The sequence below is a fragment of the Amphiura filiformis genome, chromosome 3 (genome assembly GCF_039555335.1).
Source record: "Amphiura filiformis chromosome 3, Afil_fr2py, whole genome shotgun sequence".
Taxonomy (NCBI): domain Eukaryota; kingdom Metazoa; phylum Echinodermata; class Ophiuroidea; order Amphilepidida; family Amphiuridae; genus Amphiura; species Amphiura filiformis.
In genome coordinates, this window is record NC_092630.1 from 26,565,665 (window position 1) to 26,580,999 (window position 15,335).

Here is a 15,335-nt window from a genome sequence, read left to right on the forward strand (position 1 = left end):
ACTGAAACTTAATACCTATAGCATTGCAATATCGCACAGGGAAATCAGATACATGAGTTTGTGGACTTAACACGGTTTATATGCTAGTCTCAGATTGATCACGCTGAAATTCTAAGCTCAAATTATTTTTTATTTTTTAGTCCAAATATTTCTCATGATATTGATATACATAGAAATTGTAATATCACAATTTACTAATATATAAAAAAAAAAGAAGTGGCTGATTTTATCCATGTGTTTAAAAACCATTAAATTTGTAATACTTAATTCAGAGGTTTTTTTCTGTGAACAACAACAGTATACGTTCTGTGCATTGAGAATGTTTATAGTCCCTTCTCACAAAGCAGGCACATCTCATTTCATGACGTCAACGTTTTTCTAGGTCAAATCTGTCTCGTTCGAAGGAACTCATCACTTAAGGGTAGACGAGGTATTGTTGGTCGAAGCAACCTAAAAATCGATTTTCATTATCTTGATCAATATATTATTGAAAAATAAAACCTTGATGTTTTGCAAAAGTTCATTCTACAAATCGTATACTTTGCAAACTTGCTTAATTTATTGTTGTTAATGAGTTATGTACGTTTTACAAAAGTCTCAAATTTGTAAATTTTGAGACTCGCTATGAATTGAGCAATACAGTTTTTGCCAAAGCTCACTACCATTTGTAAGATGCTGTGAACTACCAAATCACAACAGTTTAAAATAATTAATAACCTTAAGTTGGTTTTTGTGGAATATCAATTTTAAACATCTTATTTTCTCAAAAAATTTGTTCATTGTCTTCATAATATTAGTTGGCCAATGATATGATGTTGCCCGAGCAATATATGACCTTTAATATTTGATGAGCGACATTAAAAAGAAATTAGGTTATCTTAACTAATTTAGAAACCATATATAGAAAAAATATTGATTGCAATATGGATTTGAAATATTACAGCCTTAAATAATTTAAAGGTTGTATTGTTTCAAATGCATAGAGTATTGTATTCTGGAAATTGAAGTAGAGCTCCTAAAATCAAACCTATTCATGAAAATGCATTTTTTTCTAAAAATATATTTGTAGGTTAAATATTAATGGCAGTCTTTATCATTATAAAGTATCGACAGCATAGTGCTCCTTGGTTTATTTCTGGAGAGGTATAGGGAGAAAGAACAAGGCGTGAATATGGTGTGGTTATCTCTATATTTGCTCTTATGGATCCGAGGAGATGTGGCAGGTTTGTAAAATATCATACTTGTTTTTATTTCTTTATTTTATTTGGGTGATTTGGGTGTTATTTATCAACTGATGAAAGCCGTAAGGTTGGAAATATGCACATTAATCTAAAATAATCTGAGAGGCATTAAGCGCCATTAAGGTGAATTTAGTTTTACACAAGAGCGCTATTCTTATTTCGATGTAATTGGATACCTTACTTTACTGATATAATTTTTATTTTTTTATTCAACCTACTAACGATGGCATTTGTCAATGCCAATGCGATTAAGATGCATTACAGTTTGTCCTCTCTGAAGTACAAAGTGACAACGCGCACGTATACAGCGTGTAAACAGTGCGTAGTGCTGCGTCTCTGCTGCAGATATGCGTGCCTTCAAAGTCGGCACAATGCGTACGTCCGCGTCGGTACTTTGTACTTCAGAGTAGACAGACTGTAGTGAAGGTATAGAACGCACGAGTGGCGTTGAAATAATGCTGATTTTTACAACATGTCGAGGTTCATACAACGCGCATAATTTTCACGAAAAATTCTAATTTTGAAAGTGCATTGGTCTTTAATCTACCAAAATATTTGTTTTTGGCAACTATAATATTTGGGAAGCTCTGAAATACAATTAATTTTAAGCAGCATATTAACCTTGGTTTTTAGTCAAAATCAAAAGCATGCTGTATAGAAGTAGGCAGAGGAATCGGCGACCATTAAATTTTCAATCACATCGCCCTCTAGTGACCAGATCAGATGTTAATCTTTGTTCCAGCCGCCTTGTTCTTCTTTCGTGACGAATGAGCACAATCCAGCTTGGAACAGAGACTAGCAATATTTTGAGCAATGTTTTGAACATCGTATAAACGCACGGCGCGGCGGTCCACGCATCACGTATGTAACATGTGTTATAACGAATCCGTGTATCCGTGCATCAATTGAATACATGAATACAAAACCCACCCAGTCCATGGGAAGTGATTTTGAGAGAAAAACCTGTGTATCATTTTAATTCCTTCACCTTAGAATATGGTCAATATGGTAAGTTTTACGTGCAAATGAGTGGATCAACCTGTATTAAGTATAACGATTAGCATTTCAGGGACTTCGTGGGGTTCATTTTAAATAATGGACTTGGGTGGTTTTTTGAATCATATACAAAGACAACAATGTTGGAATGAGATTACCACTAGTAAGATAATACAAAATAAAGCACACAGGTATGTATAATGTTGATAAGCATTCTGCCATGTAATATAAACCACACACTTTCCTTTATTAAACCCATTTTTTTTCAAAAGTCACTCTCTAGCAATGAATGTGTTACAAGTGGACTTTCATACATACTGGATTTCAATCAATGTGTTACAAGACTCAAATCATGGAATTGGGTGGTTCTTTCATACATGCTATTTTTCACATGCTCAATAGACACAGACGATGAATTTGAGTTGTTGTTTCATACATATGACAGGCCTATGTATAGCAACAATTTCCCATGCTTAACTCAATTTGGCCACAGTATTGACTTGGGTGGTTTTTGTATTCATATATTCAATTGCACGCCGTGGGGGATATGTCTTGCCCATGTTTAGAGTGTTTAGTGTTACAAAAAGTGCTCAGCAGTACAAGGGTTATGCTATACTTAATATTTCTCCTATCATGGTTCAAGCCAAAAAATCAGATTCTCTCCTCAGGATCAGAAAAAAATTAGAATAGCCCCTTAAATCTATCACTCCCACTGGCGTAAATATTCACGGTCTATTACACGCCTTCCGCTGAGTTCCGCACCTCATACATTACACACACGTCGGCTAACTATATTCGTACATATTTCAGGCACGTCACCAGACTGTAGACTTCAGGTGTACCGTCAGTACAACGCACAGACACTAATCAACCACGTGATTCACGATTTCACCGCACGAAGCCTTACAGATTGTGTCGGACAATGCGGTCGCTCCATGAATGACAAATGTATGTCGGTCAATTGGAGAGAAGTTGACAAAACTTGTGAACTGAGTGATGTTGATAAAGACGACTTCTCAACTACAACGTCATCAAGCTGGCAATATTATGAAATTGATGAGAATTTTGAAGGACAGGTATGGACGGCTTTATTTATTTATTTATTTATTTATTTATTTATTTATTTACTTGCTCATGCTAACTATGAAGAGTTCCTTTTTTTAAATAATTGCGATCCCAAATGCTCCATTGTTCTTTGGGCCAGCAAGGAATGCGAACTTCGGGTTGTCCACTCTTGACAAAGCTGACATCAAGATATTTTTTTATAGCAGATTCAACCCATCGTGGAACGCTTTTTTAACAAATTCCGGCTACCGGGCAATCATGCATATCACGCTAAAGAAAAGGTACAGATGATTGACCGGCAGCCTGGATTTGTTGGAAAATCTCCCACGATGGGTTGAATCGGCTATAGTTTGTCAATCTTCTTATGCTTAACGATGCAATGTTTCTGTGGACTTCTGCACTGCTAAAATTGATGAGCTGTGATGGTGCGCCAAGTTTGACAATGCAAAATGAGTCAACGAGCCTCTGTTATGATGATTCCTTATGCGAGGTTATCAAGGCACAAAAAAGTCTACCTTTTCTGAGACAACTCTGACAGGAAAGTTTAGTTTGTTAATTATGTGGATATCAAGGAACAGGGAATTCTAGTTTGTTAATTCTTTGTGTGAGGTAATCCGAGGACAGGAAAGTCTACCTTCTCGATCCTTTTTATGACGTAATGTAGGAACAGGAAAGTCTATATTATCGAAGGACAGGAAAATCTAGCCTCTAGATTCAGAAAAGTCTATTTTATTGATTGCATGTGTGAGGTATAGCCAGGGACAAGAAAGGCGAACTTTTACGTCAGGTAATCCAGGAACAGGATTTGTTAATATGTGACGTGTCATGACAAAAGGAGACACTTTTGGGCAGGATCGTAAATGGAGAAATAGCCAAAAATCTGCCCGGGGTGATTTTTTCACAATTTGGGTTTGTAGCGAATTTGTGATGTTATTTATAATTAAAATATTGTCTGATAGTTTCAGACCGGATTATAACTGGCATCTTGTATTTTTTGAGACATTTTTCAATGTAATTCCTACTCTCAACATTGTCAATAATATTTTAAAGGCCGATATTTCAATTTCCAATTTTATAATACCATAACTAATACGAACTCAATATCTTCGCTTAGGAATGTCCGATTTCATTGGGCATTATCGTTGTGGAGCAAAGTATCTCTATACTTAAGATATGTAAAAACCTAAAAATTGATAACCTGCCCAAAAGTGTCTCCTTTTGACATGACACGTCACATAATGTGAGGTAATCCAAGAACAGCAAAGACTATCATGCCGATTCTTGGTGTAAGGTACTATAATCAAATACAGGAAAGTGTCATTGGATTACCTCACACAAAGAATCGACATTGTCATTATTATGTTTGATGTAACTCATTGCTCGACAATAAATATGGGCTCAATCGATCCAACTTTATATTAATATAAATTTCTATTAAACATTGTAGTGCCAATTTGTAACCTGTGAAAACGGAGCTCTCTGTGAGCCAACTTGTGCAAACAAAGATAACTTCATATGCCGTTGTACTCCAGGATACATCGGCAGACGATGTCATATTTCTGAAGGTAAACCCATTACCTGCTGTTACTGTTCATTTTCCTATACACAATACACAATGCTCTCACCATTGAGGTTGTACTTGCTGTCAATCAAGAATAATGTATGCATTACATGTAGGCTAAAAACTGAGTATGTGGGGCATCTGCAAATGTTCGTACCCCCTGATATGTAAATGACAGATAACAGCAAAAACGGCTCCCATATTTGTCCATAACTTTGGTCAGTGCAGCGAGTCGGGGTATTTCAATTGGGTGATTATTGATTGGCAAGTGCCATATTTGGGCATAAGTGCAGTCCACCATTCAATGTGGATGATAGACTATACTTTATCGATTGATTTTGCTGGAGTAGTTTCCTGTTAACCAGGTTTAAGTACTACAACGGTCGAATCATTTTTCTGTGCAGTATAACTGCACTATGAATCTTGTTGAATTAGTACATACCATACTAGAATTAATTTCACAGAAGATAGAGAGAGGTCACCGACCGAAGTGGCCACAGTTTTTTGATGACATGTAAAACTGTTGAAACAATGATGACGTACGCTATTTATCTTAAATCTTGTATGCATCCTTACAAGGGGTATAGACACTTGTATAATGGTATTAGAACATCAGAATAAATACTAACAAATGGGAAGGACATTTTCAAAAAACTTTTTATCATGAAATGCAAGGAATAACTCATATTAATTGGCTAATTTAAATTTAAAATATATGTAAATAGCGCCCTCAATTTGCACACAAATGTGCAGTTTATATAATAAAAATTACCATAAAAAAGCAGAAAAGATGAATAAAAAAACCTATGTTAAGAATAGCTGTTAGTATTGTCCATTGTCTAGGTCTAGAATTGAACATTTTATGTTTTGTTAGAAAAGTTAGACAACCGTGTGGCCGATATGCGACCATTTCTTTGGTAGTATGATGCAACGACACATACGACACATTGAACGCTTTCGATAGAGTTATTGAATTTGTATCTTTAAGTCTTACAAGTATTAATGCAATAACCATGATAACACATCTTACTGTTAATAGAAAAGAAGTAACAAGAAATGTTGTTCCGCGAGATCGTGTATTGCAAATACCATTAGTAAAATACACACCTCTCCAATGAAGTCCTCGAATCTCCAGACCAACAAAACATCCTAGCTATGGCAAACTATTCTTTTTTAAATTGGTTGTAGAAGACACAAAAAATTTGAGACTATTTTCATAAAAATCGGAGTATTTTTCAGGCTTTGACCCCTGTAGAGGTTAAATGGTGACCTTTGACCTTTCTGCTTATAACTCCAGAAGGGAATGTCACAGACAGGTAAAGGTATACTTTTTCTGGATCGCTATGACAAAAAGAATAATAACTTTTCAACAGCATTTGACCAGTTTGAATTTTGACCTCTGTATGAACTTTGACTCGCCATATCTCAAAATGCTCAATGCTGACAGAGGTCCAGTAAACTTATTTTTGAGGTTGGTGGTCTTGATAATTAATATCCATCAAAACAAAACTATGGACACCAAAACAATGCCAAACCCCACTAGAAGCCAGACTAATGATAGCATGTCATATATTTACAGCAAAACATTGAGAAATTTGTTGCGCAACTGATAGCGGCTGGTTAATGAAATTAAATAAAAATGACTGGACGTGACTTCAACTTTTTATATTATGGGCGTTTTTTTTCCAGAATGTCTCGAACCTCTTGGTATAGCATCAGGAGACACTGACAACAGTCAAATCTTAACATCCTCCGAGACCGCCACCTCATCTGCTGTGAGACTAACAGATGGTACAGGCTGGTCTGCGTCATTAGCTGATGCGTCACCATGGATACAGATCAAATTTCTCGTTCTGATCGAGATAACAGGTGTAATCACCAAAGGAGGTCCTGGGACTGCAATGGGATGGGTGACAGAGTATAAATTGTCTTACGAAGATGTAACGGATAGTTACAATGATATGATATACATACACAGTGCAGGTGACAAAACGGTGAATAATTAAGTCTAATCAAACAATTAAACTTCAGATGACAAATAATATTGTTAGTATACGAGTGGATATTCATACGTAGTGGTAGATAAAATGAATTAAAGTTTTAACTTCAACACTACACTATTTTTCGCTCACCTGGAACGTTTTCACTAGTCCGACTAGCGTCTTCAGCAGATGGTGATGCTGTGTTGATATCTTGTCTACAATCGGGATATCTCTCACTGATGACGTCATATGATTGACAGAGTGACGTCATAGGATGTTACGATGTAGCGCCGCCCCCCTGGGCTGAAAACCTTGAGCCCGAGCAGGTGCTTGACTTTTTATCTTCAGCGCTATGGATGTGCCATGGGAAGTTCTTGCAGTCCGCTTTCCGCTGATGCGTATATGGAATATTTTGAAAGCCAGGCACTAACATTTGCCCCCCACCCGCCGCGTGTTTGGAAGAGATATGTGGATGATACATTCGTGGTCATAAAAACTGTGCATATCGAGGAATTTACCGATCATATCAATAACATTGATCCTAACATCAAATTTACGCGGGAGGAAGAGGAAGACGGTAAACTTCCTTTCCTTGGCACTTTGGTTTGTCGCCAGCCGGACGGAACTCTTAAAGTCAAGGTTTATAGAAAACCTACCCACACAGAGCAATATCTGAACTTTTCCTCTCATCATCCACTGGAGCATAAGCTCAGTGTTGTTAGAACGCTACTCCACCGTGCGGAAACCGTCGTCACAGACCGCCAGATAAAGCAGAGGAAATAGCTCATGTGAAGAACGCGTTAAAGAACTGCGGTTACCAAGACTGGACTTTCTTTCGTGGTCAGCCCAAAGAAAAAGACAGTTCTTCTCAGAACCGAGACACGGAAACAGCTAACAAAGGATTTGTTACCCTACCTAACATAGAAGGTCTACGCAGAGCGTTCAGGACTGCGGGAGTTTCAACTACCTTCAAACATCAAAATACACTTAGGAGTGCGCTTGTAGCCCCTAAAGACAAGACAGAACCCGTTAAACAATCTGGGATTGTGTATCAAATTGACTGTGCTGATTGTGACGCGAGTTATATCGGCGAATCTGCCAGGAAGCTTGAGAAAAGGCTTAGTGAACACAAGTCCACTGCCGGCAGTTCTAAATCAGCGGTCAGAGAACATGTAGTGAGATCTAAAGGTCACCAGATTAATTGGGAAAACGTCAAGGTGCTTGAACGGGAGCAAAAAGAATTTTCCCGGAGAGTTCTTGAAGCCATACAAATAAGGACTCAAAAACCAAGACTAAATCGTGACCAAGGACTAGAAATAGATCCTATTTGGGATAACTTGCTGATGCCCAGGGGGGGGCGGCGCTACATCGTAACATCCTATGACGTCACTCTGTCAATCATGTGATGTAATCAGTGAGAGATATCCCGATTGTAGACAAGATATCAACACAGCATCACCATCTGCTGAAGACGCTAGTCGGACTAGTGAAAACGTTCCAGGTGAGCGAAAAATAGTGTAGTGTTGAAGTTAAAACTTTAATTCAATATTGTTAGTGATTTTCTAGTGTTGCTTAATTCGTCTGGAAACAAAGGAATCATCATCTCGTACTTACGGTCGAGCTTGCTCCTTTCAATTTTCCCAAAAAAACTTCAGCCCTGTTAAGCATTTTTTTGCTTACCTCTCAAATTGAACATTTTACATGCTTTCAGACATTTGATGGTAATTCCGATACTGCTACTGAAGTGACACATTTATTGGATCCTCTCATCAAGACTACAGCTCTAACCTTCATGATAGTTTCGTGGGAAGGAACTTGTACCTTGCGCGTGGAAGTACTGGGTTGCAAACATGAAGGTATGGAATACGCTGGCGAAGTTACGTAATAATCGGATTAACTACCATAGCAATAGGTGAAAACAATTTTTGAATATAGACGAATCCAATTTCACGCATACCTATACCTTAATGGCTGCCAAAGTTGGGTCCCCGTCGGCTCAATCTTACCTAAAATGTGACATAATGCGGCCTTGGAGGGTATTTTAAACTGCATTCTATCACCCGTGTTACACGTAGACAAAAGAATGATGACAGTTTACAACACAAAAGAACCTAACATCGATTTTTAAGCGGCTTTTTGGTGTTGCGGGGACCCAAAGATGGCCGACCAAATCCTGACCATGACTTGGCTCGTTGGATTCGTCTATACCGTGCTGCACTGATACGTTCACGCGGTACCTCTGCATTGAACCATATCATGCTGATCACTTGCACCTGTAAGATTAGTATCTTTGAAAAGACCAGTATTGTATTCAATCTATGATTGCAGACATACACAGGTGATGAGTGTAACCTGCTTGTAGTGCAGCGCGATATGTTCAGAATTGTTTTCACCTATTGCTATGGCAATTAATCCGATTAATTACGTAACTTCGTCAGCGTATTGGAATCGATCGACTGAGACACTGATTTAAATATAAGACAGGGCTATTACGTGTCTCGTCTCAAGTTGAGAGTAACGCCATGTTGGATTTCGCAGTGGCAGATTAGTGCACTCTACGCGTGTTTATATGCCCGCGATATTAGGTAAGCAGGTGATTCGAATCTGCCACTTCAAAATCCAATATGGCGTTACTCTCAACTTATACTGGATCTTTATACTTTATACTGGAATTCAACTATACATTCGATTGAACATAAAAGTGCTATGCATCAGCATTAGTAAAAACGTCGAAAAGGGTCGGATTTTGAGCTAAAAGCATACTGGCGCTAAATTGCTGAAATACAAATGGTATATAACATTGAAGTGCCTTTTTTTTCTCCCATTCGGTGGGTGTTGTTAGCAGTTTTGTGTTCTATCCTATTCGATCAGTCATTTAAACGTCGTTGTCATGTTAAGCCCTTTCTCTACTAAGTGTGCGTAATTTCCTTTTTTTTTAAATTCTCTTATTCATTTTCATGTTGCAACCAGCAACTTGCAGTGAATCCGAAGTTGGTTGGACAGTTAAATACCGTCAACGTGATGGACTAACTAACAACGTGCAGACATTTGTTACACCAATTCAGTTTCCCTGCCATGGCGTGGTGACTCAATGGCGATTTTGGGCATCGCGTTCAGCACCCTTCAAAGCCATGATTTTACGTAATGTGACTGCCGACTGGACTGTCTTTGACATTATTGGAATAAACAACATTCCAGCAGGGGAGATTGAGCAGGTGGTAACGTACCACGTTCCTGACAATGAACGCATTGTTGTAGAGAAAGGTGATGTCATTGGCTTTACCTGGAATTCACCTGTTTCAAGGGCTGTTTTTGGAGGAGATGATGAAAATGAAGATGTGATGACCTTGATGCGTGATCTTAATGCAGTGCCTGATGATTTGGAAGTAAACGACAGATTGATTATTGATGAAACTGATGTTAGAGCGTATTCAATTCATGCTGTTGTGTCAGGTAAACGAGTACATAGGAGGCCGTTTTTAAAAGTCTTTAGTATTAGTAATTCGCCGCATTATTAAGTAACGAAGCTTTTCCGTGGTAGAATAATAATAAGGTGGAGATGAAGGTGGAGGACGAGAAAAGGAGGAGGAGGAGGAGGAGGTGAAGGCGGAGGAGGAGAAGAGCGTTAAGCACAGTCCAGTGCTATATGGTTGAAAAATACCTCACAAGATACAGCGCATAAATTACGAAATTCGAAAATAATTATGCCTAAACAATATTGGTCTCAGATATTATTGTTCAGTAGAAGAAGATGATGATGAAGGTGGGTAAGGAAGAGGGAGAAATAGGAAGATGAGGAAGAGGAGGAGGAGGAGGAGGAGGAGGGGGAGGAGGAGGAGGAGGAGGAGGAGAAAGTTAAGCGCAGTCCAGTGCTAAATCCTTTTGAAAACACACAGTCCAGTGCTATATAACGAAAAATACCGCACAAAATGCAGCGCATATGCGAAAAAAGTTATGGTTCAAATGTTGTTAAAATTGTTCTTTTTAACAATGCCGGCAAAAGTATGTTGTTGTTTACTCACATTTTAGTGACATTTCATCACTACACTAGTGGTTTCACCAGACTGGCAACTAATCATGACTGTTTCGTTTTATAGGCGACAGGAACCATCGTTGAGGGCGTGGTGAGTTGGTCAAAGATATTATTGAGTGATTAGGCCTCTATATCGTCCTTATTCAGAGTGTCTTTTCCTTTTTGGCGTATCCCGATGGCTTCTTTCAGCTATCTAGTGGTCTTGTCAGCTTCTCTGTGGATAATCCTTGAGTCCTCCCATGGTAGAATGATTGAAAGTGGCCACGTGGTCGGTAATAGCTGACTTGTGAATGTCCGTGATAGATGATTTTCGGTTGGCACGTGTGTATTATAGCTTTATATAGTAGCTCTTAGTTTAAAGTTTCTCCACCTCTTTTGGTCTAATTTGGCTAATTTCTCCAGTGAGTTGCCAGTCTGATGAAACCACTAGTGTAGTGGTGAAACGTCACTAAAATGTGAGTAAACAACAACATTTTTACGGGAATTGTTAAAAGACGCCAGTAGACCCGGTGAAAGCGCTCCAAAAAATTCCAAATGAATTTGTTCTGTGGTCTCAAATATTATGTTTAGTAAAATATTTTTACGTAATGCAATACGTTTTATGTTCGGTGACAATATTTTGATGTACCTGGATATCCCTGAAAGAACTGTATCGTCGTTAACTTGGGTATTTTAACGCCTAAACTAAACATAACTAAACTGGCGCAGATAAAAATCAGCTATCATTTATTTTTTGAATTTTGACAATTGACCACGCCGTTCTTGAAATATAAGAATTTTACAAAACTCCCTGCAAACCTTTCCAAGGGTTCAAAATCTATCGATGATCTGTAGCCTTTTGGAGTGCTATCGCTGAGGCGTCTATTGTCATTGATAGATATTTGATAGATATTTGACTCCGTGGAACGGATGAGAATGAGGTAGTTTCGTAAAATTCTTTTATATGAAAAACGGAGTGGTCAATTGTCAATATTTCAAAAAGTATGTGATAGCTGATATATTTCTCAACGACATCTGTTATTTAGTTATACTTGGTTTATGCCTTAAAATACCAAAACCCCTGTATCAGTTCAATCAATCAATACATTTTTGTTACCAATGTATATGAGCATTTTACTTTCGTTTGTCAATATTGGTGTTCAATGGCGAATCATTTATTTGACAGATTGGGTATTAGCATTCAAGGGAGCTACTGGAAATAACCGAGGAATCTTAGCAGATTGGACACATCCGGGTAACTTTGATAACGCCGAGAATGCTCGATTGATAAGTAACACGGCCGATAATTTCAGAGATAATTTCATCTACAATTTCTGGGGGACAATCCCATATGATAAGGTAAATAGAGTGGCGTGTCCCCACCATTCCACAGTTTTTCTTTTAGGCGGTCAGTCGGGAGAAAGACAGGGGACAAAGCACTCAATCGGGGAAATAGATATATCATGTTAGGATATGAGTAGCGAGATCGAGAGTAGGACAAAATTGCGTATGATATCGCCAAATGATGTCTCGCGATTGTGGAATGGACACTGGAATATGCATTGTTTTTCAAGTCCTTGATAAACGTACTGGAAAAGTCTAACCAGTGCAATAGACAAATATTCGGCTTGTTGAGACTATTTGTTCAGGAAATTTGTTATAAGCCTGTATGCGTAGGATGTGCCGATCGTGATATGAACTTGCTTTAATTATGTGTTGATAATGAAATGACACAAATTATTATGAGGTGCAAAAGTGTAATGAAAATAATAATTATTAATAATATTCACATTAATACACGTTTGGTATTTTATGTCAGGTCAAAGTGACTTTGCTGGACTCTTTGGGGTTTGTACTGAATGAGATTGAGTTTGACGCGGTCGGTTCTACTACGAGCAGTTGGTTTGCACATGCAAGAGTGTTAGCTACGTCATGGACAGATTTAGTAGGGGCGTCACCGAATCACTTCAGCTTACAAGGCGACGGGTACGAGTATTGTAATAGTATAATAAAACGAGTCTATGGTTAAATCCGAAGTCATATTATTATAAAACAAAGTGTTTTAATATATTAAGGCTGTTTTATGAAGCTAACTCCGCATGTTTTGGGTTTAATTAAAAAAAAGGTTATTCGATTGACCGACACTATATGATACCTGCTCTGTAGGTTCAATCGACAAGCAACCAATAAATTTAATATTTTTGGCTAATATGCTTTTTTTTTTTATAGAATTGAGATCCATATCTTTATCAAGTGCTTTGATAATAATATGAACAGACCCAATCTGATTGTGTTCTTCTCTATTTTACAGAGCTGCGAAACGAATTTTTTTCATAAATTCCCACTACGGAGGTTGTGGCGTGGACAATGGCTGGCTTTGTGTTAAAGATGGATCCAACACTTGTACATGGGAACAACCACAACCTGGCGAGTCGTATCCATTCATTTTGTACAGCAGAGCCACAACCAGTATCAATTGGACTTCTGGAGATAAAGGTATGCTTATACATAATATACATCCAAGAGTCTACTTTTTAACATCATGCTATACGGTATATAATGAGAAAAGCTGAAATATCAGTATTTGCGATTTCTTGCCGTAACTTGTGTGTACGTTTCAACAACACTGTTGCCTTTGACAACACTTGATGATGAGTGATTCCAGTTGATTTTCCATCTGTAGATTTTCTTGATCCCAGTTTTAGAATCTCATTAAATATGTGAGATAATTGATACTGTCCGTCGTCTCTTTGCATGGTGGTGCCCTCCTCTTTTTCTAATTTCTATAGCCTCCTTTCTCCAGCGTGTGAATCGTTCTTGTTCAGTGCCAATGCATCTCAGTGTCCCCCATCCAATAACATGGTTCTTGTCGACTACATGATCTGTTATTGCTGGCTTGTTAACCGTTGTTAGGGATTCTTTTCTACCTGCTCTGGTGACCACTTACCTTCTCCACTTCCTTTCTGTGTTCCTCCAACTTTCACCTCGTGATTATATGCCGACCATCACACTCATAGATAGTTAATATTTGTATTATTTTCTCTTTCAGGTAGAGCTGCCGCTCTTTTGATATATGTCATTTAACGGCACCGCTACACAATCCAACTTAGTGTTTCTAGTAAATTATCGTAAAGCGAAGGATCAATATCTGAATTTAATGTCTGGAATGATTAAACTTTGTAGCACTTGCCAGACTGGAAACAAACTTAACACTATTTACCAGGCGACTTGAGTATGGCAGCCTACTACTATAATAAGAGATAAAAGAAAAAAAAAGAAGTTTCTGAGCCTGCCTCTGATGAGCGGTGTAGGTGTAGGTATCGCTGCGCATTAGGGTGAGACTGCATGCAGGGTTAATGTCAGGAACGTAGTCACAGGATGGAAAGCGATGGTATACCACCAAAGGCTCGGTACCTGTTCTATTTTTTCTGTCGGACGATGTATGTTCTGGTTACAGTCAGAAAGATGTTTAATATCCGGAAGAGATCCTCGTGTTATAAATAATTTACTAACTATATTTACTATTTTACTATTTTATCATATTGATATTGATATAAAATGTGACAAAATGGATAAGGATATGAAATGGCAATTGGACAAAATGGTTATACACTATATGGTCGAATCCAACGAAAAGTGTACACGGCATGTTCAGGGCCATAACTTAAACGTATTAATCAATTGGCATTCGTTTTTGTATTGTGTTTATTCGCCTTGATCATACGCTTCGCGCCATATATAATAAGCCCCCCTTCTGTGAAAAACTTAGACACAGAGACCCCAAAACATGCTATTTTTACCCATTTTTTCAAAATATTTCTTAAAGGATTTTTAAAAACATCTATATCAGTTATGAAAAGAAGTCATTGGATTGAATCTAAATTGATTTCCTGAAAGGTGTGTATTCAAAGATTGCCTGTTCAATTTTTCACATATTTGTACATAATTATGAAGTTTTTGTGATAATTTTTTGAGTGGTATTTTTTTACATTACCTACGAATACAATTTTTCATAGCACTAGATATATCTTTAAACAATGGAAATCACTAATAAATGCGCAATTGATACAAGCTTTGATATGTCCAATAGTGAAATGCATTGCATTCGGACATCTTTATTATTGTGTTTAGCTAGAAGAAATTCTAAATGGTACAAAGGTAGGTTTGGTAAAAAATATGCATTACCTCCGAATACATGTTAAAAGCTGTGTCATTTTCACAAACTGAGAGAATAGTAAACAATAGTTAAGCAATAGGTGCAGGGTAATACACTCTTTATTTCTACCAAGTTTCAATAGCCTGCGTTTAAATATTTCTGAGATGTCAACAATAAAAGCAAGTATTCGTAGGTAAATTTCGGTAACCGAATGTTACCTACGAATACAATTTTTATCATGACATTATTGTGAAACACCGCCATTCATGCCAATGCCCATATTGGTACATAACGAAGGCCTGTATGTTTGCTATCAAATCAT

General features: G+C 37.6%; 1 protein-coding gene across 1 annotated transcript; it reads left to right on the forward strand.

Annotated features, from left to right (window-relative positions):
- Positions 1-1,148: 1,148 nt before the first annotated feature.
- LOC140148282 (uncharacterized) lies at positions 1,149-15,113 on the forward strand. Its single transcript, XM_072170179.1, has 10 exons — positions 1,149-1,223; positions 3,048-3,313; positions 4,750-4,867; positions 6,553-6,857; positions 8,557-8,701; positions 9,816-10,298; positions 12,044-12,216; positions 12,677-12,843; positions 13,169-13,353; positions 13,907-15,113. The coding sequence occupies exons 1-10, from the start codon at positions 1,172-1,174 to the stop codon at positions 13,939-13,941; spliced, it is 1,929 nt and encodes a 642-aa protein (XP_072026280.1). The 5' UTR covers positions 1,149-1,171; the 3' UTR covers positions 13,942-15,113.
- Positions 15,114-15,335: the final 222 nt, after the last annotated feature.

Excerpts from the sequence above, each read along its gene's own strand:
- LOC140148282 (XM_072170179.1), top strand. The coding sequence starts at position 1,172 with ATGGTGTGGTTATCTCTATATTTGCTCTTATGGATCCGAGGAGATGTG. Across the intron at positions 6,858-8,556 it reads ACAGTGCAGGTGACAAAACG|ACATTTGATGGTAATTCCGA; the intron begins GTGAATAATTAA and ends ACATGCTTTCAG. Across the intron at positions 12,844-13,168 it reads TTCAGCTTACAAGGCGACGG|AGCTGCGAAACGAATTTTTT; the intron begins GTACGAGTATTG and ends TCTATTTTACAG.